This window comes from Sminthopsis crassicaudata, chromosome 4 (genome assembly GCF_048593235.1).
Source record: "Sminthopsis crassicaudata isolate SCR6 chromosome 4, ASM4859323v1, whole genome shotgun sequence".
NCBI classification, from domain to species: domain Eukaryota; kingdom Metazoa; phylum Chordata; class Mammalia; order Dasyuromorphia; family Dasyuridae; genus Sminthopsis; species Sminthopsis crassicaudata.
Window position 1 is genome coordinate 439,554,278 of NC_133620.1, and position 24,585 is coordinate 439,578,862.

The following is a 24,585-nucleotide window of genomic DNA, read 5'->3' on the forward strand; positions in this document are numbered from 1 at the left end:
TGTAGGTGATGTTAGTATGTGATTTTCTAAGCAATATGCAATCATTTTATACTATTTGATGACACTACTGACCTAAAGAGAGGGTTCAAGGGAGCATTCCTCCCTCTGTTGGCTAATATATGATATGAAATCCTGGGTTACTGTCCATAGGTCTAGGAGAAAGAATCCCTGAGAGTGTGAAGCCAGTTCAGACACCCCTGTGGTCTGAAAGATGCTGAATTGAGGAATGATCTTGGGGTAATGGTTTGAATCTTCAGCCCATCTCATAAATGAGTTCTCAGCATCCCATTCCTCAGACATCCACAGGGATGACTTTCTCAGAGCATTTCATCATGGGCATCCCTCCATGGGAAATGATCTGAATATGACTGAAGGTAAGTCCTTAACTCCCATTTAATCACATTGACATTAAACTGCCTCAGTGACTTTTCCATACGACAAAGTGGCCTTTATTTCTATTTTTTCCTTCAGGAAAAGAATGAAAAGTAAAGAAAAAAATTGATAGGGTGGAAGTAAAAACATTGGTCTTGGGTCATATTTCAATTGATGGATGAGATTGCAGTGGAAGGCCATAAAAAGAGAAAATACATATGGCTTTATAAAAAGTCCCAAAGGAATTGACTTGGAAGTAGGCTTTGTTCCCTTCTTCCTTTTGTACCTGAAAAATAGGGTTCCAGAAGTGAAAAATCTATACATTCCGCTGTTTTCTTTCTGTTGTGTCTGAAATGTGAAGAGGGTAGCTTCCAAATGAAGGAAATATCTGCAAATATTTGATTTCAACAAATAATGGCAAGAGCAGGGATTTTAGCTGTACAACCCCATTAACTGCATGCGCAGAATCCGCTTCACATTCCCTTTGGCAAAAGGGAATTTTTCCGGCACATGAATGTGAACGGCCGCTGGTTGCCTTTCGTGTTTGCTTAAATGTGCAACACTTGCTTTTCTAATCACTGATGTTTTTTGGTCTAACAAAAACTTTCAACCCTTCTCTTAACCTGTGAGCCTCAAAGGTATGTTTATATAAATATGCAAAAGTACGTTTGTATGAAATTTGACTTGCCATCTTAGTTTCCTCATTTGTGCTACGGGTTTGTTGTTTCACTAGCTTTTAACTTAAAATATTTTCCTGGGAATGTAGGACTGTTTAGAGGAAAGTGAAAGTATCCCTTGCTTTTTCTGAGGAAGAAGGAAATGACTTTTTATTAAAAATCAAGAAATATGACCCTTGTGTTTTTCCAGGAATTCCCCATCCCCATCCCCCTTTCCAGTAAGTTGTACATTTCTTTCTCTCTCATTAAGTTAATTTTTGTGGCCATAGTACTTTGTTGTTATATTTCAGAACACATTTTTAATTAGTTATTAGATTTTTTCAGCAACTTCAAGTGATGGATAAATGTTCTATTGGCTCAATAAAAGTTGATAAGGATCAATAGTGATGATTTGGTTTCATTCTGTTAGGAAAAGCTCAGTTGTTTTTCTTATGGAAGAATCAGCCTTTTGAGAATCATAATACAATTCTATGCCAAAAGCTTTTTAAAGAAAGAAATCAGGTGAGTTAATGAGTACCTTTTAACTTAAGAAATTAACATTTAGAAATGTTAACATTTCTAAGAGTTTTCTAAGAAAATCTTAACATTAAGAAATGGAGGGAAACTGATAGCCTGATCCTGGATGCCTCTTCTTGAAAACAGTGATGGAGAAGAAATTATGTCATGTCTTCTTCACACAGTTTGGAATGAGCATCCTCAGAATGTCTGGCTCCTTCTCCTTAATGAAATGGATGAAAAATAAGGAGGATTGAGAGAATAAAGTGGTAAGGAGCAGGTTCTGAGAGAGAGAGAGAGAGAGAGAGATTGAGAGAGATAGATAGATAGATAGATAGATTGAGAGAGATTGAGAGAGAGAGAGAGAGATTGAGAGAGAGAGAGATTGAGAGAGAGAGAGAGATTGAGAGAGAGAGAGAGAGAAAGAGAGATTGAGAGAGAGAGAGAGATTGAGAGAGAGAGAGATTGAGAGAGAGAGAGAGAGATTGAGAGAGAGAGAGAGAGAGAGAGACAGAGAGAGAGAGAGAGAGAGAAAGAGAAAGAGAAAGCTGGTATAGGGCAAAGAGTGATGGGCTCAGAGTCGGTCGTTAAATGTTTGTTAAGCATCAGGTACTATGCTAAGCTCTGAGGATACAGAGGAACAAAAGCCAGCCCCTGTTTTAATAGACTTCACCATCTAATGGAGGAGACAACATACAAAGAGGATCATAGAAACAAAACACATACACGAAAAACTAGAAATAACAAAGAAGGCACGAAGATGAAGGGGGAATCAGAAAAGACTTCTTGTAGAAAGTGGGATTTTATCTGAGACCTGAATGAAGGTCAGTGAAGCCAGGAGACTGACCAGGAGGGAGACAATTCCAGCAGTGGGAGACAGTGAAAATACCTGGAGCTGAGAGAGAAAGTATCTTGTGTGAGAGGTCAGTGTCACTGGGACTAGAGTATGTTGGGGATGAATAAGGAGAAAGAAACCTGAAAAGATAACAAAGGGCAGGTTATGGAGGGCTTCACAAGCCAAACAGGATTTTGTAGTTGATCCTGGAGATGATGTGACAGGGATAGTCACACCTAAACTTAAGAAGGAAAGTTGGACAGAGTCCAAAGTCCTAGGTTTTGAACTACAGTTTTTTAACTAGCTGTGAAATAACTTCCTCTTTATGAGCTTTGATTTCCTCTGCAAAAACAGACAATAAATGTTGTTGTGCTGTGCATAATATGCTATGTAAACACGTCTGCTCTAGTGCTTCCAGAGAAAACATGGAAAATACTGCCTGTGTCCTGCTTTTTAGAGAAAGGAAGCCAATGAGTGGAGGCAAAAACTTGGGAAGAATTAAGAGTCTAGCTGACTATGGTTTATTAAAAATTGAAGTTATTTTAATTACCCTTTTGGAAAAGTGATAATCTTTCTGAAATGTTTCCCAGGACTTCAAGTTCTCACAAAATCTCCTAAGATTATAAATATATATAAATTTATTACCCTAAGATTATAAATGCCGGAGAAAAGCAAAAGAAAGCTGTCACCAAAGACCTTTTTCATTTACAAACTTGTGGGGCAGCTAGATGGCACAATGTGGATAGAGCATCAGCCCTGGAGTGAGGAGCACTTGAGTTCAAATATGACTTCAGATACTTAACAATTCTTAGCTGTATGATTCTGGGCAAGTCACTTAACCCCAAATGCATTAAAAAAAAAAAAAAAAAAAAAAAGGCAAAAACAAACAAAAAATTTACAAGCTTGGAAACCCTCCAGGTTCCTAGAAGAATCAATTAAAGAGACCCAGATGATAACAGAAGTCAAAATGACTATTTTGAATTGCAGTTTGCTTCCAACACTTTTCCTTCTCAGCTGCTCTGCCAGTAGCATCAGGGTGACTAGATAATGATGCCAGCCTGTAAGTGGGAACATTAAGGAGCAAGAGGAAGGAGTTCATTGGAGCAGGAGTAGAAGAGAGCTTCCTGATTTTTGGCATGGAGTGGGAGCAGTGATGATGCAGCTGTGCAGAGAAGGGCCATTCTGGCTTAAAGCAATCCTGGTAAAGGGTGGGAGGATATGAAAATGTGAGGAACTTCTCACCTTTTGGACAATAGCCATAGTGTTGCTTGAGAATGGATTCCAAGTGGACCTTTTCCCAAGATGTCCTAGAATAAGAGGGCAATAATTCAGAAAGAAATCTTGGAATCCATCCTGGTGGGCTGGCCACAAAACAGTGTTGGGGAAGTGATTATTTTTACTTAATTAGGAGGCTACAATTTAGTGATGTTCAATCAGACATTTGAAAACTGCCTACTATGTGCCAGGAATTAGCCTGAAACTTTTTATACATCGTGTTTTATAAGTACACATACTCTATGTATCCTGTTTTACTAATACCCCAATAACTCTCCAACCTCCTTGTAAAATAAGAAGAGAAAATTGTAGCACCTCAGCTAACCAAGAAACCCTGACAAGTAAAAGAACTTAAATAAAATTCACCAAATATAGCAGGATCCTTCTTTCTGGTACCCGTTGCTATTCAGTTATTTCAATCTGATTTTTGTAGCTCCATTTGGGTTTTTTTGGCTACAATATTGGGGTGGTTTGCCATTTCCCTTTCCAGCTCATTTGACAGATGAGGAAACTGAGGCAAAAAGAATTAATTGGCTTGGCCAGAATCATACAGCTAGTAAGTGTCTAAGGCCAGATTTGAACCCAGAAGATGAGTCTTCCTCACTGCAGACCTGGCTTTCTGCTTCACTAGCTGCCCCTCTCTGGCACATGGGAGCAACCAAAGATACTATATTCCTATTTGTGTATAATGATAGGCTTCCCCAGGATAAGACAGTAAGGGGGAAGAAAAAAAAAGGGAGGGGAAAAGAAATTTACATGGTAACTTATATACCTAAAAGGAATACCAAGTTTACATAATAGATTTACAATTTCATGTGCAATCATCTTTTTTTTTTCATACTGTTATGGAAATGCTTATTTTATTCCATAAATTAAAATTTTAATATTAAAAACAAACACTAAGAAGTGAAAGAATTTAAATAGGATTAATCAAGATCATCAAGTGTAGAAGATTTCTCTTTCCTCTGTGCAGGAAGTCACTCTTGGAAATTTCTAGTAGGGACATCGTTAATTAAGAAGTCTTAAAGTAACACCAAAAACAATTGTGGATCTTTTATTTAAGTCATGATAACATGCTACTGTACTCTTGTACCATGCTTGAGACTTTTAAAAATCATTTTCACACCTTCTATATGTAACCCAAGTTTTATGTGTGTGTGTAGTTGGTGTATATACTCAACTTGGCAATGGAATAATAGACTTCAAAAGATCCATAATTTCCTAAGTTTTGATCTTCTTCTACTGATGCAAATAGCAACTTTTCCACATCTTAGCAAATGATCTTTATAATTTGCTTTGGCAAAATAAAATCCATCACTCTTGAAATGAGAGATTCTTTAAACTAGACTGATCTACCAATGTTGACAAAACATGATGTTCATAATCAAAGCTTTTCCAGTCTGAGATTGGACAGTTAGCCTTCAAGGTTACCTCCATTCCATGACAAGAAAATGGAAGAGAGCCAGATTTGGATAGAACAGAAAACTGCTCTAAAATAACATTGGATAAACTCTATGGTGTGCATTTAATGTAGCTGCAGACTACCCAGAGTTAATACTTTGCGTGTTATCTCATAACAAAACCCTGTGAAGTAGGTGCTATTTATTAGCTTCTATTTACATATTAGGAAACAGCCCAAAGTCTAATTACTTGCCTAGGGTTACAATAGATGTCTCAGGCAGGATTTGAACTCGCCTTTCTGAATCCAAGTCCAGTCATCAGCACTTAGCAGGGTCAAATATCAACAGTAATCCTTGGACCTCACATTGAGAACTGATGTTCCTTAGTAAAATAAGATCATCAAAATGTAAGAAGTAAAATGTGATCACAGGTTTTATCCATTTTTGAGGGAGGAACTACTTAGGTATTAGTAGCTCATTTTATTCCTAGACAATTTGCATGAGAGTTTGAGTTTTTAAACAGTGTATTAGATATATCCATTTTATTTCAAGTATTCCTAAATCAGTTTGAATTAATTTTGTAAGAAACAGTAGGTAATTTTGCTGCTTGAAAGAAACTTTAGTAATGGAAATTTTCAGGAAAAAGAATCATATTCTTAAGGACGTATGTAACTTGAAAGATGAATGAAGATTTGATTATTGTTTTTCACTTATTTCAGTCATGGTCAATTCTTCATGATCCCATTTGGGATTTTCTTGGCAGAGTTGATGGCATGGCTTGCCATTTCCTTCTCCAGCTTGTTTACAGATGAGTAAACTGAGGCAAACCAGTTTAAATGATTTTAAACATAGAGATTCCATCTGACAGGAATGAGATGACGCTTCTGAATTATGAGTTAATCATAAAACTGAATTCCTTCCCCTTACTGTCGCCAGCATATGAATCTTATAGATATCACATATTATAACAAGAGACCTCATTTTAGTCATCCCTCTGCAAATGGAATGGATCAATTCTCTTTATGGGAATGAAAAAGTAAAACAAAATTCTGAGCTGTACCATCTTATGAAGAAAGATGAAACAAAAAAGTAAGCACTTCACAGGTTCTCAGGCATTCACTAGCAAAGCCCGTTTTAATTAGGTTCAAAGGCTCTGAAGCAGAAAAGTAGATTCTTCCCCAAGGATCATTTCAGTGAAATAACTCTACGCCTGATTTGCTGCTGATCAGTCTGGCTGCTTCATAATGCAAATGTGGTCTTATTTTTCAAATGAATTTTTTTTTCAGTTAATACTTAATTTTCTTCTATCTTTCATCATTGGGGGAAAGAAGAAAAATTAAAAAGAAAGCCCTTGTAACAAATCTGTGTAATCAAGAAAAAGGTCTTTCTTTGTTGCCCATGTTAAAGCAGTGTGGTCTACTAGAATCACAACCATATAACTTGGATGGCAAAGCACCAACATAGAGGAATCTTGAGTTAAGCTTTTGCACATAATAGTTGTCAATCCACCTGGTGCAATACTGTGCTCTGGGACTTAGCATGAGAGGAATCCCTAGAAAAAGGCAACTTTACCACTGCTTAATTCTTTGAAGTAAAAAACAAAACAAAACAAAACAGGATTTTGGAAATAGCTATGGCATCAGGTGACAAGCAACTAGGGTATGTCCTTATGTCCTTGTGAATCTCCTTAGCTGATAGTTAAAATTTCTCTTGTTAGACTTACTGACATTTTCCTCCAAGGATGTCAGGCTCAAGGGCCATGTCCCCATTTCCCAAGTAGAGAAGATAAGAACAGTGTACCTCTGGGAAATGGTGATGTCAGTTAAGCAGGTACAGAAAGGGGACACTGTCAAATCCAGAGAGAGGCACATTGGTCCCTATATATAAAGGCACCACATGGTGAATTTGTCCATCAGAGATCCTGGCTGTCATATCTTGGTCCTGACAATTGCTCTGTGAGTTTTGATTTCCCGCCAGGACTATGAAGGGGACGGGACTAGATGTCAAAGATCCTTTCATATCTGTACTCCTTTGTCACTAGAGTTCCCGTCACCTTCTGCAGAGCCAGTAGATATTCGTTATCATCACTGGTCACACACTGGTCTAGTCCAGAATGGCTTGGGTTTTTGGAACGCTGACATAAAGTTGGGAAATCAATATGAAAGACTGGTGAAGAGAGAAGAATCCTTCACTAAAGAATCTCCCAGAAGGCAGGGGATCAACCTGCTGATAACAGACTAGGTTTGAGAAGGGGAATCTTCCAGCTTGGATTTCTTTTCCCTTGGGGAAAAAAACAAACAAACAAACAAACCATGAAGAAGGACTTATAAGAAGGAAATCCTCTAGACGAGGGAACTCAAGGGAGTTTCCATTTGGGCAACAAGATGGTGCAAAGCATAAAGTTCTGGGCTTAAAATTCAGGAAGATTCCTCTTTATCAGTTCAAATCTGGCCTCAGATACGTCCTAGTTGTATGAACCTAGGCAAATCACTTTATCCCGTTTGTGTCAGTTCCTCATCTATAGAAATGAGCTGGAGAAGGAAATGGCAAACCATTCTGGTATCTTTGCAAGAAAACTCCCCAAAGAGGTCACAAAAAGCCTGACTGAACTGACTGAAATAACTGAATCATTTCCCTGGGAGAGATAAGGATACTAGAAAATTTAAATCTAATGAAGTGGGGAAGATCTAAAAGAGTGAGAAATGGCAGGCATGAGGCACATATGCTCCTTTTTGTGTCATAAAGTGTAAATGCCTAAGTAACTTTAACTTGCCCTAGTTCCCTTCTTGGGTCTGGGCTCTATTTGGGGATTTTGGGGTAGCATGAGTGAGACCTTCGAGGAGGAGTCTTGGACAAAGCTTTCACTATGTGTACTTAGAATATCATTCCTCCAAATGGCTGCATCTCCAAGCAAGGGGAAAAGCTAGGAGTTGGGGAGATAGGTCCACATCGGAGAACATTTATACAACATTATAACAGCATTATACAAACCAAGCCTAAAGGAGGAGTCTTTTTTGTGGCTGGGGATTGTAAGTAAATAGGTAAGGTTTGGTCCCATTTTATTGATGGGGAAAGTGAAGTTATATGGAGAGACAATGATAGAGTTGGGAAGAAAACCCGTGCTTTCCGGCTGCCTGTTATAATGGTGAGTGTCTAGCTCTTTGAGCATCTATTCAGACAAGTCCAGGTTGAAGGACAGGTCTGTTTTTCTTATGGCTTGGGAGCTCTATTCTTACAAGGCTATCAATGACAACGCAAATAAACCCCAAAGTGCTAAGAAGCTCAACCTTCAATTGTAGCTTTTTATTTCTTCTTCCTTCAAAAAGGGGGTGAGGATGGGTAATGGGGGACAACAAGAGAAATGTGAGCTTAATTGCTGTTTGGAGAAAAGCCATGTGGGGAGTGACCTTTTCTTGGTCATTTCTTCCAGGCACAGCTGTGGGTGAAGACACCGAGGATGCTAGCACCGAATTCACCGACAGTATCGAAGAGGAAGCTGCACACAACAATACCCACCAGCAAGTAAGTCAGCGCCAGCTCCTAGGGTGCTCAGGGTGGGGAGACACACTGCCCTTTGGGGGTCTCCTAGGAGCCTCTGGCAACTGAAAAGGCAACAGTGAACATATGGATTGAAGCAACCTGACAATATTGTTCCTCTCCTTCCGTCCTTTTAAAAAATATTCTCCCCCACTTACTTCTCCCTTCTCTGTCCCTCCTTTCTGCACCAACTACTTCAAGAATTCTCTTACTTCTCACAGGGCACAAGTCCCTTTGGCCTCTTGTAGCCTACAGGGCATCTTCAAGGGGCTTTGGGGAATCAAGCGGAATGTGGGACTACTTCCTGAAGAGGTGCTCTCTGGTAGCTCTGTGTTACCTATTCCATGGAATCTGGCAGACCAATTACTGACCAATCAGCAGCTCCTGGCTAGCAGATAGTAAGGCAAGAACCCGTTGTGAGGGCTATAACTTATTTATGACCCTGTGGCAAAGACAGACTGATCTCTGTCCACGGAACTACCCATTTGCAAACATGTGCCTTATGCCTCTATTTGATGTGTCTGCGAATAAATGCCATGGAACAAACAAGGACTTAGGCCAAAGACATCCTATATCTCTCACCATCAGCTCCAGGACACTATCTTACTTACCCCATCTCACAACATTTAATCTCTTCCATATGCCTATTTGCATTATCTAGAATAAATGCCTCAAGTTTTTAGAGGCAAGGAGTATGTTTTGAAGTCTCTTCCTTCCCCCAGACAGTGATTAAATTCTTCCTACCCTGGAAATTCAGGAATAAAAAGGTAGCTGTGATGGGGAGAAGATGGTGGCTTCTTGGGACAGCTTCATTTTATGGATGTAATCTTCACTCTTACTAAGTCTGAGCCCTTCAGATGCTAATTTCCCCTTTGGAGATGGCCTTCCAGGAGATTATGTGGAGAGCAGGTGGGCCCCACTTTCCTAGTGAGGCTTCTTTACCTTCCACCATGTTCTCTTTCTGTTGCTTGACCCTTCTCTTGAAATCCTGCATGAAATTCCCTTCCTTTTGCACATGAAATGCTTCTATTGCATCCTCCATATACTAACTCAGCTTTCTGTCTTCAATTATTCCATTTGAGACTGGTCCTTCTATTTTTAGTTAACTTTTTCAGTCCTGGACTGGGAGGAGGGTCTCTCCAAGATAAGTGAAAATTGTCTATTCTTGGGTTAGCCAGAGGGTCCCTGAAGAATACTCATTGTAAGAACTTATGGTCCAATCTTGGAATTTAGAGGAAACAAGATTGGAAGGGGAGAAATACTGATGAGCTAATAAGGCACTCCTTGGGGAGCTGACCCAAGACCTGGCAGATTTTAGAATCTCCCTTCATTATGGTATCATCCTGGAGAGGAAAGGTCCAATATGCAAGTCCTTTCCTCTTTGGTCTTCCTATCATCTTATAAAGAGTGTTCTAAGAAGTGAACAGGAAACTCTTGTTCCTTATAGTCCCATATTCTTTAAGATTTGTATCTCTCTCCCCTCCAACACATACCCAACTACCCAAGAGCCTACCACACTGCTGGGTGGTTTAGAAAGTTTTTATTAAATAATTGACTGCCAGAGTCAGATTGTTTAGATCAGAAACTGATCCAAGAAAGTGATTCTTGAAGGACCAGGTAGGCTTATTAACAATCTCTTAAACTGTTGTTATCACATAATGCTGTTGATTTTACATGAAACTCAAGTGTATATAGCAAGAACCCAGGGATTATGAATCTTTGTAAACTTCCCTTGAAACCCAGTGGTCTGCAGGATGGGATTTTTCCTGCTGACAATGCAATAAAGCTTGTTTTGACTTAACCTCACGGTGTCACAATGCTCCAAGATGTGTTCATTTGCCTCTAGGGAAATAACCATTTGAGGCTAGGTCTACAGCACCCCCTCCTTTTTTCTGCTTGGTTGCAAGCCCTGGATGTTGGGCTTGATACATGTTCCCAAGATCTGTTAAGTATCCCCCTAACATTCCATTAACACGCTTGATTTTTTGGTACCCTATCAAGCTACCTACTACCCACAGCTTCCAGGATGCCACATCTCCTGAGGTTCATTTCTGCCCATTTTGTCAGAGTGCTTCCTCTTCACCAGTGGATTCAAGATGCATTAGGTAATTTAACAGCTTTACATAGGTATCTGTTCAATGAGGACCTCAGAAGATCACATCATCAAATAGAACTTGGGGACACAACAAAAACAACTTTGGACTAAGCTAGAATAATTAACTATGACAGTTATTCATCCTAATGGGGGGAAAATATTCAGGAATGTTGTATTCAAGATCCAAAGAGAAAAGAAGTTAAAAGTTAGTAAGATAAAGAAAAGACAATCGAGAAAAGGAAAACTTTTAATACACAGAGATCATTCATTAGGAAAGATCCAGTGAAAAGAACTAAGTTACAAGGGTTCCAAGAAAAAAAAAACGAAGAAGCTTGAAGGCTCATATGAAAACACAATACACTTTACCAGCCAGTGTGACAAGAAACCAAAACTCCATAGAAAACAAAAAGCTGTTGGGAAAGTTACAGAAAGTGAGATCAAAGAGAAAAAAAAAAATGAATATAAAGAAATTGCCCAGTTCTAGAAAAACAAGATTGAAAAGGCTTAAGTTAGAAGGGAGATATAATTAACAGGACACACAAAAAATAGCTTCCTAAATACATACACACATTTTAAAAGAAGGAAATAAAATATTTTTCCCTCCCACATCCCCCAGAGGACAGTCACAATTTTTAACATAATCACTTTTCATTATTTCAAAAAAGTTCTGAATGGGAATATTTACTAGTAAAATCATAGAATCTGAGAAGTAAAGAGAACTTAGAGATCATCTGGTCCAATATTTAGCTGGAGTATGAATTTTCTCTAAAATATTCTCCCAAAGTGGTCATTTGTCTTCTATGGGAGGATCCCTTAGCCATAGGAAAATCAATACTTCCTAAGGTCCTTTCTGCCATTTAGATCTAATTCCTAATTGTTCCTTATGCTGAGCCCAAATGTACTTTCCTAGAACTTCTAACCATTGATTCTAGTTCTCCCATATGGGACTAAGAAGGTCTAATCTTTCTGCCAAAGTAGAACTCTTCAAATATTTCAAGACAGCTATTATGTTCTTTACCACCTGCCCATCAATTCATTATCCCCAAGTTTTTTCTCTTTCAGTCTAAACCTTCCCAATCCCATTAACCATTCTTAATATCATGGCTCCCCCGACAGATCATGCCCTCCCTAACCCAGTCTGCCTCCTTCCTCCTATTTTGGCAATTTTCCTTCTCAAATGTAATCCCTGAAACATGTTCCCCATATATTCATTTGATTAGCACAAATACTAAAAAAAAATCCTATTACCTCATCCATTCTGGACATTGTTTTTTTGTTAATAAAACCAAAGATCCCTCTGGGTTTTTTTGTAGCCATTACATAGTTGCTGTATATTGAATTTTCAGTCATCCTTTTGTGTAGACTGCTTCCTAATCATAAATCCCTATTCCCTATTTTATATGGTTAATGTTTCAAAAAGAAAAGGTGTAGAACTTTAAGTATATCCTTATTCATTTGATTTTAAATGATTCTAAGTTGCAATAACAGGATGAAAAACCAAACTAGGATAGAATTAAAGTGTATATAAAAATAACTTAAGTCATTAGGACTTAATGAAAAGCACTATAGAGTAGTGTTTATAACCATTATTTCTAGGAAATCATAGAGAACAGATAAAACTCTTAAGGATCAAAAAAATGAGTCTTCAAAAGAGGAAGGAAAAAGGTGATAAGATGATGCTTATATAATTCATTTAACAACAAATATCAAGTACCTTTTAAATACAAAGTACTGTTATTAGATCTGCATTTACACAAATAAAAAATGATTACTCCTCTCAAGGAACTTACATTCCACCAAGAGATACATCATTTTAAAAATAGATATAGGATAATTTTGGAAGAGAAAGGACTCTATCAATTGATCAATAAACATTTATTATATGCCTACTAGGCATTATGCTAGGATATTGCACTAAAAACTGGGGGCTAGAAAAGAGGTAAAAATCCCTTCCCTCAGGGTACTACTCACAATCTAAAGGTGGAGGGGAACATGTGAAGCAAGAAGCTATATATATATATAGGATAAAAAGAAAATGATTAAGAAACTAAGATAAAGAGGGCTTGAGAAAGACTGCAGAAGGTGTGATTTTAGTTGGAAGTTAAAAGAAACCAAAGAAAGTAGAAGGCAGAAGAATATTCCAGGCATGGAGAAAATGCCCCAAACTGAGAGATATCTTACCTTATTAACTAAGGGCATGAGAAAAAGGCTTCCTGTAGAAAGTAACCATTGAATTGAGCCATGAAGAAAGTTCTGGATCCTATGGAGCAGAATGAGAAAGCAGGGGCAAGACAGATGGAATGCTGAGTTAAGGTAACAGAAAATGGGTCTATTTGGCAAAAATGTATAGAGCATAAATGTGGAATGATTAGAAATAAATCTGAAGAGGTATGTGAGAACCAGGGAGTCTTTTAATACCAATCTGGTAAATTATTGTGTTTAATCTTGATGATAAAGGTATATTGAAAATTCTTAATATTTAATCTCAAGTTGTTTTGGCAAGTGGGTTAAAGGATGGATTGGAAAGGGGTGAAACCTGAAGCACGAGTCTATTGCAAATCCTAGCTAAGGCTCTGAGAGTTTGAACTAGAGTAATGTTATTGGTCAGACTAGGACAAATTCATGAAGCTACTTATGAGGGTTGGGGAAGATGAGTAGTATAAGAATGACTCCTCTGTGGCAGATTCAACAGAAGTGTGTTTTGAAGATGGGCTGGTTTAGGAGAGAAGATAGTGCGTTTCATGCTGATATGCTGTGAATATCAGATGCCTTTTGAACATCCCAGCAGCCATGATGTCCACCTGGACATGAGACAATGGAACTCAGGAGAAAGGTAAAGACAGGCTATATAGAAGTAGGAATCACCTATACAGAGATGAAAATTGAACTCAAGGGTATTTATTATTGACAGGTGTAGGGAAGAAAGCCCCATTCAGAGCACTGAGGGACATCCAAACTTAGTGGATGGAAGATGAATGATGATTACACAAAAGAACTGAGGAGTCATCCTCAGACAGGAATAATAAGATAATAGTCTTGGTTATGCTGGGAAAGTATGAGGAAGGGTACACTATTCATCAGTGTCAAATCCCGACAAGAATTTTAAAATGAGGAATACTTTAAAAAAAAAAAAAAACAATAACAATCGAACATAGCTGATAACAGTGAAGAGACCATTTTCATTCAAATGGTAGGATCAGGAACCAAACTGCAAGGGGTTTAAAAATGAGTTTTGTGAAGAAGTGGGAACGATGAGTACACTATAGTTAAAAAGAAAAAACAATTTGGCTGTGAACAGAAGAGATATAGAATGATAACTTGAAAGATTGGTAGGATCAAGCCCATTTTGCTTGGTAGACCCTAAAATACTAACATTTACTTAAATGTAACCAATTCAACAAGCACATACACCACACAGGTTAAGGACTTGGCTTCAGATTTTGCCTCTGCAGCTTACTATCTTTGACAAGTCACAGAAATGCTCTGGACCTCAGTTTCCTTATTTGTAGAATGGGGGAATGGAACTAGATGGTTTCTGAGATCCTTTCCACTCAAGAATTTTCTTTCCACTTTTCTGTCAAATGAACTGGAGAAGAAAATGGCAAACCCCTCTGGTATCTCTGCCAAGAAAACCCCAAATTGGATCATAAAGGTTTAGAAATGATTGAAAATGATTAAATTAACAACCTAGAGTTGAAATCTATCAATAAAACTATATTTTATGTGCCTTACATTGTAAAAGATGCAGAAGGTACCAAGTAGAGAACTTCCTCAAAGAACTTATTATTCTATGTATGTGGAGAAATAGCTAGCTAGCTAGCTATCCATATATAGCTATGTCTATATTTATATATGTTCAATGGATATATATCCAAATATAAATATGGAGAAAGAGAGAGATGTATGCACACGCATATATGTGTATTATATGTGTGAATACATGCACACTAAATACAAGGTTTTTTCCGAGGAGAAGGCACTAACAGAGGGAAATAAGGCTTCCCATAGTAAAGCTTCTCCAACAGAACCTTGAAATAAATTGGAGACTTAGAGATGGAGTTGTTGGACAGCCATGTATGTCCATCAGAAGATTCTTTTAGGAAAAGGATACCTAATCACCTGCCCTGGCTAGCTTGTAGCTTGATTCCATTCATCTGCCATCAGCTAAGGGATTCCCTATGGTTACTTGTCATTAAAACATTCTGATTCTATGATTCTGTGACTTCATTTCTTTGTCCTCCCTCTTTCCCTCTGTATCTCTCTTGTTTCACTAAGGCCCTTAGGGTTCTTGGTGCTTTATTATTTCATTCTGCTTTTTGGTATTCTCTTTCCTTTCTCTTGTGTGGAAGTTTCTTTAGGTGGACTTTCCAACAGTGGGAAAGAGAATCATAGCATTCTTATGCCTTGACCTACTTTGAGCTCCAGTTTCCCTCCTCCTTTAAAACAAAACCCCATTTTTTTTTTTTAATTGACTATTTCTGCTGGTTAGAGCTCCCAATAGGATAGCTATGTGTTGGTCTGCTTTGAGCTCCAGTTTCCCTCCTCCTTTAAAACAAAATCCCATTTTTATTATTTTTTTTTTTTTGTCTTTATTGACTTTCTTTCCACTGGTTGGAGCTCCCAATAGAGGATAGCTATGTTGAGCTCCAGTTTCTCTCCTCCTTTAAAACAACCCCCCCCCCTTTTTTTTTTTTTTTTGTCTTTATTGACTCTCTTTCTACTGGTTGGAGCTCCCAGTACAGGATAGCAGTCATCCTAAAGTGATTTGTTCAATGGCAGCCTCTCTCCTATCTTATCTGCTACATATATCCCTCTACCCCACAAGGTCCATTCAATGTCCTTATGTACTATCATTGCTATGGACCAGGGAGGCACTTGACAAAGAAAGAAAAGATCATGGGGTGTGATTACTCCTTCCTTCTTGGTGATCTTCATTGTCATCCCTTTGATTTGTGGATACTCTCACCATGGGTGATCTAACCAGTTTATATCTTGGTTTCTTTTTTAGTTCATCAAAGAGGCTTCAGAGAAAAATTCGAGGACGGAGGAAACTCAACATTTTAACCATCCTCCTCCTCTCCCAATCCGAGGAGACCAAAACAGTGGCCTTGAGGAGGAAGTACTCTGCCTGAAGGCGGAGATCCATCAGCACCTGGAACAGAAGAAAAAAGCTGAAGGGGAGCTGAAGGATCTGAAAGCCCAGATTGAGGAAGCAGGATTCTCCTCTGTTTCCCATATCAGGTCAGAAAGAAGATGAAAAGAAATTCTTTTAGTGCTATGCTATTCAACAGGTTTACTCTGTCCCAGACAGAGACGCATTGAGATACAAACAGGAAGAGCAGTTGGGAACCTAGGAGGGTTGGAACAAACACTAAGTGTCAAATACTATACCCAAGTGTTTAATTCTCATTTGATTCTCACAATAACGCTTTGATATCAGGCCGGTTATTATCATATAAAGAGTTGGTTGGAAGAGAAAGAACCATAATGTGTTAGGAAAAAAAAACAAACAAAACAAACTTAGTTTCTTCTGAATGCTCTGTGAATTTGATTGTGACCTATCTTCTCTGACCTCAGTCATCATGTATTGAGAAAACACTATGTATGAATAAAAAGGTTCCCTAAAATTTATGGGAATTAATTTATCCCAAGCAAGCATATTTTTGATTTTTTGTCCCACAAGAGAGATTACAGATTTATTCACAAGAGTTCAGACACTCCTGGCTCCTTGGGAACTGAGATCTGATTCTACCCATTGTAGAAAAAAGCCTGAACCAAGAGTCAGAAGCCTCAGTTGCTAATCTAGTCCTGGCTTTGCCATTCACTAAGTGGGTGTAGACTTCTCTGAATGTTGGTCTTCCCTTCCAAGAAATGAGGAAGTCTTTGGTCCCTTTCAGAATGAAACTAATGGTTCATTAACAGACTGTTATCACACAATTATGTTTGGTAAGGCGAACATCAGAAATGTTATCATGCTGAGCCTGGCGCCCTGTGTGTGTGTGCATTCCGCAGGAACACCTTGCTGAGTCTGTGCTTGGAGAATGCTGAGCTAAAGGAGCAGATGGGAGAAGCAATGTCTGAAGCATGGGAAATGGAGGAAGACAAGGAGAAGGAGGAAGGGCTGGGGGAGGAAGCTAGACGGCGTTTGAAAGAAGACAGCCTATGTGCTGAGATCAGAAAGCTGCACGGGAAGCTGCGGAATGCCAATACCATAATCAACCTCCTCAAAGAGCAGCTGACACCGAACAAGAAAGAAGGGGACACTAAGTTTAATCCTCAGTTTATTGTCCGTCTGGCCAAGGAGATTGACCGTCTGAAGACGGAAGTTATTTGGGCTCCTGGGAAGCCCCTGGACCTAGGAGACCAACTTCAAGAAGACCAGGGGTCAAAGAAGCCATATTCCAGACCCCAGACTCTTGACCTAGTATCTGTCCTTGACTTATCACCCAAGGATGGCTACCAGGTAAGTACAGGCTTCTGGGAAAGAAATCTGAACAGGGTCATCTCTTAATGTCCTAAATTGGACATTGGAGAATTAGAAGGGACGTAAACATGTCCAACCCATACACAAAAAGATTCCCCACTATAACATACCCAACAAAAGAGTTATCAGATTACTTTCCTGATGACTTGCCCAGTCACCACCAAAATCCTCCTGTAAGTCCTTAATTGGTGGATAAGCCAATGGAGGAGGTAGGAAGTAGGGTCCCCTAGAATCTCCAAAACCTGAAGGTGGTAGTTTGTTCCTCATCGTCACATTTTCTTCCGGGAACCCCCTCCCACTTCCCACTAATTGAACTGGGAAATAATCGTTATGTTTCCTACTGACTCCCCCCAAGTCTGTTAGAAGTTACTGGTCCTTTAGCTCAAGTCCTTATCTATTCACAATACATATTTAGGCTTAATGATTTAATCTTACATGATACATATTTAGGGCAACTAGATGGTCTAGAGCAGTGGTTCTCAAACTTTTAAAATAGGGGGCCAATTCACTTTCCCTCAGACTGTTGGAGGGCTGGACTATAGTAAAAACAAAAGCTCACGCTCTGTCTCCGCTCCTCTTAACCTAGCGGCCCCATAAACGTCCTCAGCTGGCCGCATCTGGCCCACAGACCGCAGTTTGAGAACCCCTGGTCTAGAGAATAGAACTTTCTGTGTAACCCAAACTACTTAATCCTGCTTGCCTCAGTTTCCTCATCTGTAAAATGGGCTGGAGAAGGAAATGGCAAATTACTGCAGTATTTTTGCTAAGAAAACCCCAAATGGTCATGAAAAATCAGATCTAACTAAAATTATTAAACAGTAAAAACTCCAGGAATATGGTTTTTAAACTGGGTTTTTTTGTGAGGCTTAATTGACTTGCCCAGGATCACATAGCTAGTGTCAAATGTCTGAAGTTAGATTAGAACTCAGGTCCTGACTCTGACTCCAAAGTCGGTGTTCCATCTACTGAGCCACCTCGCTACTCCTGTCTGTAAGTTTTGAAGGCTTTGTTATATGGAATTAAGATTAGGTTTGTTCTACTTGGACTCAGAAGGACGATCCAGGAGCCAGTCAGAAGTGGCAAGGAAGCAAATTTAGGTCCATTATCAAGAAAAACTTTCCAATTAGAGTTATCTCCAAATGGCACGGGATGCCTTGAGAGATGGGGCAGGAGGTTCCTCCATAACGCTTTTTTTTAGTTAGGTAGGTTATAGTGAGGAATCTTTTTGTGTATGGGTTAGATTAAATAGATGTTGACATCTCTTCTAACTCTCCAATTCTTTGATTCCATTCATCTTTATTAACAAGTCTGATAGTTGTCTATTTAAACATTTTTAGAAGGAAACTTACCTTTTAAGGCATACATATTATTTATTATTTATATGTTATATATATAATTATTATTTATATTTAAATAATTATTTATTATTAAGAAATCAATGAATAGCCCCTTGAGGCAGGCTTATTGTACCAGCTCTAATATTCAGTTGGCTTGAGTTTAGATAATACCTCTGATTATATATTAGCAGGCTGCCCATTGTCCTTATTGCTGGCCTCCTGACTCTGCTTCTTGCTCCAACTATGGAGCTCTTAAGAGTTTCACTTTTGTTTTTCTAATCTTTTTGAAAAAACAAATGTTGACTGCTTTTTTGTATAAGATATTCTCTAATTCCCTATTCTAGGATCTAACTCTGGGAATAGGAAGGAATAGAAACAGATTAGTACTTCCTAGGCTCATTATAGGATGATAAAAATAACAGCCAACATTCATACAGCACCTACTGTGTGCCAGGCACACTACTAAGCATTTTGTTAAGTCACTCAGTCATGTCCAAGTCTGCATGATCCCATGGATCATAGCACTCTGGACCCTTCGATCCTCCACTATCTCCCAAAATCTGAATTCATGTTCATAGTTTCCATGGCACTTATCTATCCATCTCATCATCTGCTACCCCCTTTTCCTTTTTCCTTCAGTCTTTCCAAATATCAAGATGTTTTCCAATGAATCCCATCTTCTCATTATGTGTCTCCAAAGGACCCTCAAAAGTCTTCTCTAGCACCACAGTTCAAAAGTGTCAAGTCTGCAGCCCTCATCTCCCCCCTAACAGTCCAGCTCTCAGTTATATATCGCTACTGGAAAAAAAAAAAAAAAACATTGCTTTGACTATATGGCTCTTTGTAGGCAAGGGGATTAGCATTCTGTCCAGATTTGCTAAACGCTTTATAATTATTTCATTTGGCCCTCATGGCGACCCTGGGAGGTAGGTGCTGTTATTATCCCCATTGTACAGATAGATGAGGAAACTGAGGCAAACAGAAATTGTGTCTAGTCTTGAATCACACTTACAATAAACATCTAAGATTGGATTCGAACTTTGGTCTTCTTGACTTTAGACCCAAGGCTCTGTCCATTGTACTATTTAGCTATAATACTGAGTAACTATCCAGTCTTGTGCTTTAAAAACTAGATGGCTGAGCTCACTACCACCCAAGGCAGCCTATTCTATTTCTGTACCGTCTAATTTTTTAGAAGCTTTTTCTTTACCGTAAGCCTGAATCTGCCAAGTTTTTCCCTTTTTCATTACTGACTCCCATTCCAATCCTTGAAGACAGTGATTAGACGCCTGCTCAGTTTCTTCTCTTTTCCAGGCTAAATACTCATTCCTCTACTGGTCTCTTTATTGACTAACTCTCCCTTTTTGGTTCTCGCAGGGGGATGGCCAAGGGCCAGTCAGCAGCAATGGGCCACTGGCAGAGTCTAGTCTGCAAGGGCCAACTCACCAGCTGCGCTCTCAGCTGGAACAGTGCAGACAACGCTATCAAGATCTCCAGGAGAAACTGCTGGTATCTGAAGCCACAGTCCAAGTCCAGGCCAGCCAGCTAGAGCAATACCGAGTCTTATTTCGTAAGTCCTGGATTAAAAGTTATCAAACTGATATATTATAAATTGCCTTAGCTGTTAGTAGAGTATCTTAGATTTCTCTAAAGAGCTCAAAATATTTGAAAGACTTAAAAAAAAAAAAAAACACCAACCATTATATTAAATCTATCTTCCAGTATTTCTGGAAAGGAAAAAGAGGTATTTTTGATCCCATTTTGCAGATGGAAAATTGAGGCATAGTGATGTGAAGCAAGTTGATTCAATTGCTGGATCTAAGCAGAACTGGAGCCAAATCCAGACTTTGGGTTTCTGATAAAGTCCCAAGTCCATTCTGCCTTCTAAGAGCAGGTTAACCCTCCTTTTTATCCATCCATCCCACTCTAATGTCCTCCACAAATTGATGTCATGAATACTGATCCAGATTGTTTGAGATTTTCAGTTCCTAAATTAAGTTCTTCTCACCCATTCTCTGAGCTGAAACCTAAACCAAGTGTCTGAATAATACATGGATCTGACCAGAAGTAAGCATTAACTTACAATAACACAGGGTTCATTAATATCACACTTTGCATGGTTACAACATGTTTTTTAATGTATTTTCTAGTTCATTTGAGTTTGATGGTAGTTCCATGTGGGAATTAGGGTGAGCAGGGAAAAAATGTCCATTTTCAGATGAGGAAAACAGACTCAGAACAGCCAAGTGACTTCCCTGCTGTCATACAGCTAGTAAATGGCACAGCCCTCTCTCAAGTCTTCCAGCTTCAAGCCTGGTACTCTTTCCACTCATCCTGTGAGGGAAGACTCTCCTCCATAAGTGATGGATGGAGCAGGAACTAACTTGTTGTGTAAGAATCCAAACAAGCCATGTGTCTGTCACACTCCACAAGTGAAATAAATGCCCATCCAGTATGTGGTGATGATGATGCTCAAGACTTAACAGACTTTAGAGACTGTAAGAGACACAATTTTCTCTTGTTGGCCAGGTGAGCCAGGGGTGAAACAAGACAGCAAACAGGTCCAGGTGGATCTCCAAGACTTGGGATACGAGACGTGTGGCCGGAGTGAAAATGAGGCGGAACGAGAAGAAACTACCAGCCCTGGTAATTTAAAAAAAAAAAAAAACCCAAAACAAATTAAGAGCAGAGATAGATGGATGGACATGGGTGGGGATATCTCCTTCCCTTCCATGAAAGCCAACTTTGCCTCTGGAACCCAAAGTTGTTTTCTCCCTTCACTAATAAGCTCAATAATGTGAAATATGAAATGATATGGGCAGAGGATATTTATAGAGGCCATTGTAGGGAGAGAAAGATATTTGTGGTGGTCATTGTAAGGAGAAAAAGAAAAAAAAAGAGAGAGACATGTAGGTGATAGAAGATAGCCATGTCATTTATCTCCAAAAGAAGAACATCTGCTAGTTTGTATGCTGAAGGCTTGTTTTGTATAGTCATGTTTTTGATGTGCCAATGAGAAAGACATAAAATACCCAATCAATTGAATTTCCTAAAATCAAAGTAAAATAGCAGATTAAAAAAACAGTTTGTCAGTGATCATTGTGGAAGATTTTTTTGAATCTGAAATATTATAGGACACTGCTTTGATCCCTGACTAACCATTTATTCTCCTGTTCTTGGGAAAGTTTTTTTTTTTTTTCTTTTTTTTTTTTCTCTCTGAGGCACTTGGGGTTAGTGACTTGCCAAGGGTCACAGAGATAGGAAGTGTTAAGTGTCCGAGGCTAGATTTGAACTCAGGTCAAATAGGTTAAGTGATTGCCAAGGGTCGAAAAGCTCACTAGTGAGCCTCTGAGGTCATATTTGAATTCAGGTCTTCCTGACTCCAAACCCAGCTCTCTATCCACTATAGTGAGACTTAGTGGCCTCTTTTTAATTTTCCCTGAGGAGAACATTTATTGGGTCATGGACTTAGAGCTGGATATTCCCTTAAATATCTTGCCTTCTCATGCCCTACCTTACATTAGCTACACAGGGATGAGCAGCTCCATAATCATGCCATTATCCACAAATATTTTACTTCCGTGTTTGAGAACTTCAAATTTTCCTTATATGATCATAATCCTTTTTTTTGCCTCTCTATGACTTTCTCCTATTAAAACTCCTCTTCAGTCCCTTTCCTAGGCCATCATTCCAGCTCTGATTACATTCTCCTTTCTCAATCTACCACATCTGCAAATATCATTCTATAGTTCTCCCTTCTAAGCTAAAATCCTTGAAAAATCCATCTACACTTGCTGCTTCTGACTTCTAAGTGAATCTAACTGAAATTGCTCTCTTCAAAGTTAGTATTAATCTCTTAATTGCCATTAGATAGGTAGTACAGTGGATATTGCTGGGTCTGAGTTAAACTCTTCCTGAGTTCAAATCCAGCCCCAGAAATTTATTAGCTGTGTGATCCCGGACAAGCCACTTAACTCTCTGCCTCAGTTGATCGTCTTTAAAATGAGCTGGAGAAAGAAATAGCAAACCACTGCAGTCTCTCTGCCAAGAAAACCCCTTTTATTCATCTTACTCCTTCTCCTTTGACATATCAGATTTTCTTGCTAGATATTCAGCTGAATTTTCTTTCTTTTTAAAGATAATTTTCAATAGGATTCAATCTTGCGTCTCTTCCTACCTGTCTCCCCCTTCCTAAGTTTCCTTTATTGGATCTTTGTTTTTATCATGCTAGATATCTCTCCAGGCTCTTTCTAAGGCCTTCTTTTCTCCTCTTAGCTCACAAGAGTTCAATGATTATTTTCATGTAGATAATCCAAAGATCTGTTTAGCCAGCCCTGGCCTTATTTCTGAGCTTTATTCTCCCATCACTAATTAATTGCCTGTTGAAACACAACTATCTGGTCGTCCCTTAGGCATCTGAAACTCAACATATCCCACATAATCTTATTCCCCCCTCCCGTATCCAGCAAATCCAGATCCTCCTCTTGCAGATCTCATCATCTCTTTCTCTACAAATATGTGCATTCACTTTCTTCTACTCAGCCACCACTCTCTCCTTCATTCATTACCTTTTACTCTTTTTGTTCAGCTCAGTCTTCACTGTAAATCCATTCTCTGATCAGCTGCCGCGGGGATTTCCCTAAAGCTTGTAGTCAGATCTGACTGAGGGAGACTTCAGAAAGCTCCAGGATCAGGAGGGACCTCAAAAGAATTTATAAGGTAGAACCCATCTCCAAGTCGAGGAGTTTATTATAATTATATCACCTATTAAAGCAAGCTAAGCTTCCAAAAGAAGTTAGCAAAGAACCAGGGGCAAGAAGATAAATTTATAGAAAAAATTAGAGACCAAGGAAGGGATTCATGTCACTGATATGCTAATTTTATGGCTTCCTGGTGGAATCGTGGAGTGGCCAGGTTCTGATATTGTGATAATACAGAACTCAAATCCTCTCGGCAGAGATCTCAGGAGAGGTGTGGAGGAACCTTCCAAAGGTGTGTTTTTAAGTGAATTTTAAGCACCTCATTATGTGCTCTTTAGTCTCAGAAACTATATTATTCCTGACCAAAATGCTTGTTATCTGGCAGCCAACAATATTTGTACCCATAGCATCCTGGTCAGAGAGAGTAAACTGGAGCAGGATAACTATGGAAAGCAATATATCATTTCCAACTGCATCACTCCCAAGACCAAGTTACCTTAGGGTTACTGCTACATCTCAGAAGCTGAGGAAGAAACATATCATTTCCAACTACATCACTCCCAAGACCAAGTTACCTTTAGGTTACTACTATATCTCTCCTAGAAGCTAGGAGAAGAAATACATCATTTTCAATTAGGTCATTCCCACGACCAGATTGCTTTAGGATTATTGCTACATTTTCCCTAGAAACTAGGGGAAGAAATACATCATTTCCAACTACATCACTCCCAAGGCCAGGTTGCCTTAGGGTTACTGCTACATTTCCTCTAGAAGCTGCATCACATCTTGGGGTGTCCCTTCCCAACCCACACCCCTCACTTCAAAACCCAGGAGCTCCCCATCCTCTCTAGGGTCAAATATGAACTCCCCTGTTTGGCATGACCTAGCCTTCCTATCTTTCCCTTCTTCTCCCCTTTCCCATATCCCAGTGTCTCCAGCCCTGCCAGAACTACTTTTCCTCCCTCACACAAAAGAAGTCCCACCCTTTGTCTCCATGCCTTTATATCTCCGGGGAAGCCCTTCCCTCCTCGTCTAGAGCACCGCCTTGCATAGAAGACTTTCCCCCAGCCTTCTCCCTGAGGCTATCTTTTATTTTCTCTTGCAATACATATAATATTGCTCTTACTGATTTCTGTAAGTACTTTCTCTTCCACCACAATATAAATTATAAACTCTTTAAGGAAACCCTGTTTTGGCTCTTTCTTTTTATTTCCAGAGAATCAGCACAGTACTTATCACTTAGTAAGTATTTAATGAATTGATTGAGTGATCATCTAATCTCCTCCCTATACTGCGGAGGAAATTGAGATCTAGACAGGTCTTGTGACTTCCCACCAGGAGTTTATACTTTTTCTTCTCTAACCATTTCTGTCTTCCC

At 39.1% G+C, this 24,585-nt stretch overlaps 1 protein-coding gene across 4 annotated transcripts in view; it reads left to right on the forward strand.

The window, feature by feature from the left end:
• Nucleotides 1–24,585, forward strand: part of PDE4DIP (phosphodiesterase 4D interacting protein) — a 233,670-nt gene that overhangs the window by 170,238 nt on the left and 38,847 nt on the right. For all 4 annotated transcript variants that reach the window (XM_074263257.1, XM_074263255.1, XM_074263254.1 and 1 more), the window contains 5 exons: nt 8,485–8,576; nt 15,695–15,927; nt 16,699–17,149; nt 19,885–20,077; nt 21,037–21,153. In XM_074263257.1, the coding sequence (XP_074119358.1) occupies nt 8,485–8,576; nt 15,695–15,927; nt 16,699–17,149; nt 19,885–20,077; nt 21,037–21,153 (1,086 nt within the window). The remainder of the gene's footprint in view (nt 1–8,484; nt 8,577–15,694; nt 15,928–16,698; nt 17,150–19,884; nt 20,078–21,036; nt 21,154–24,585) is intronic.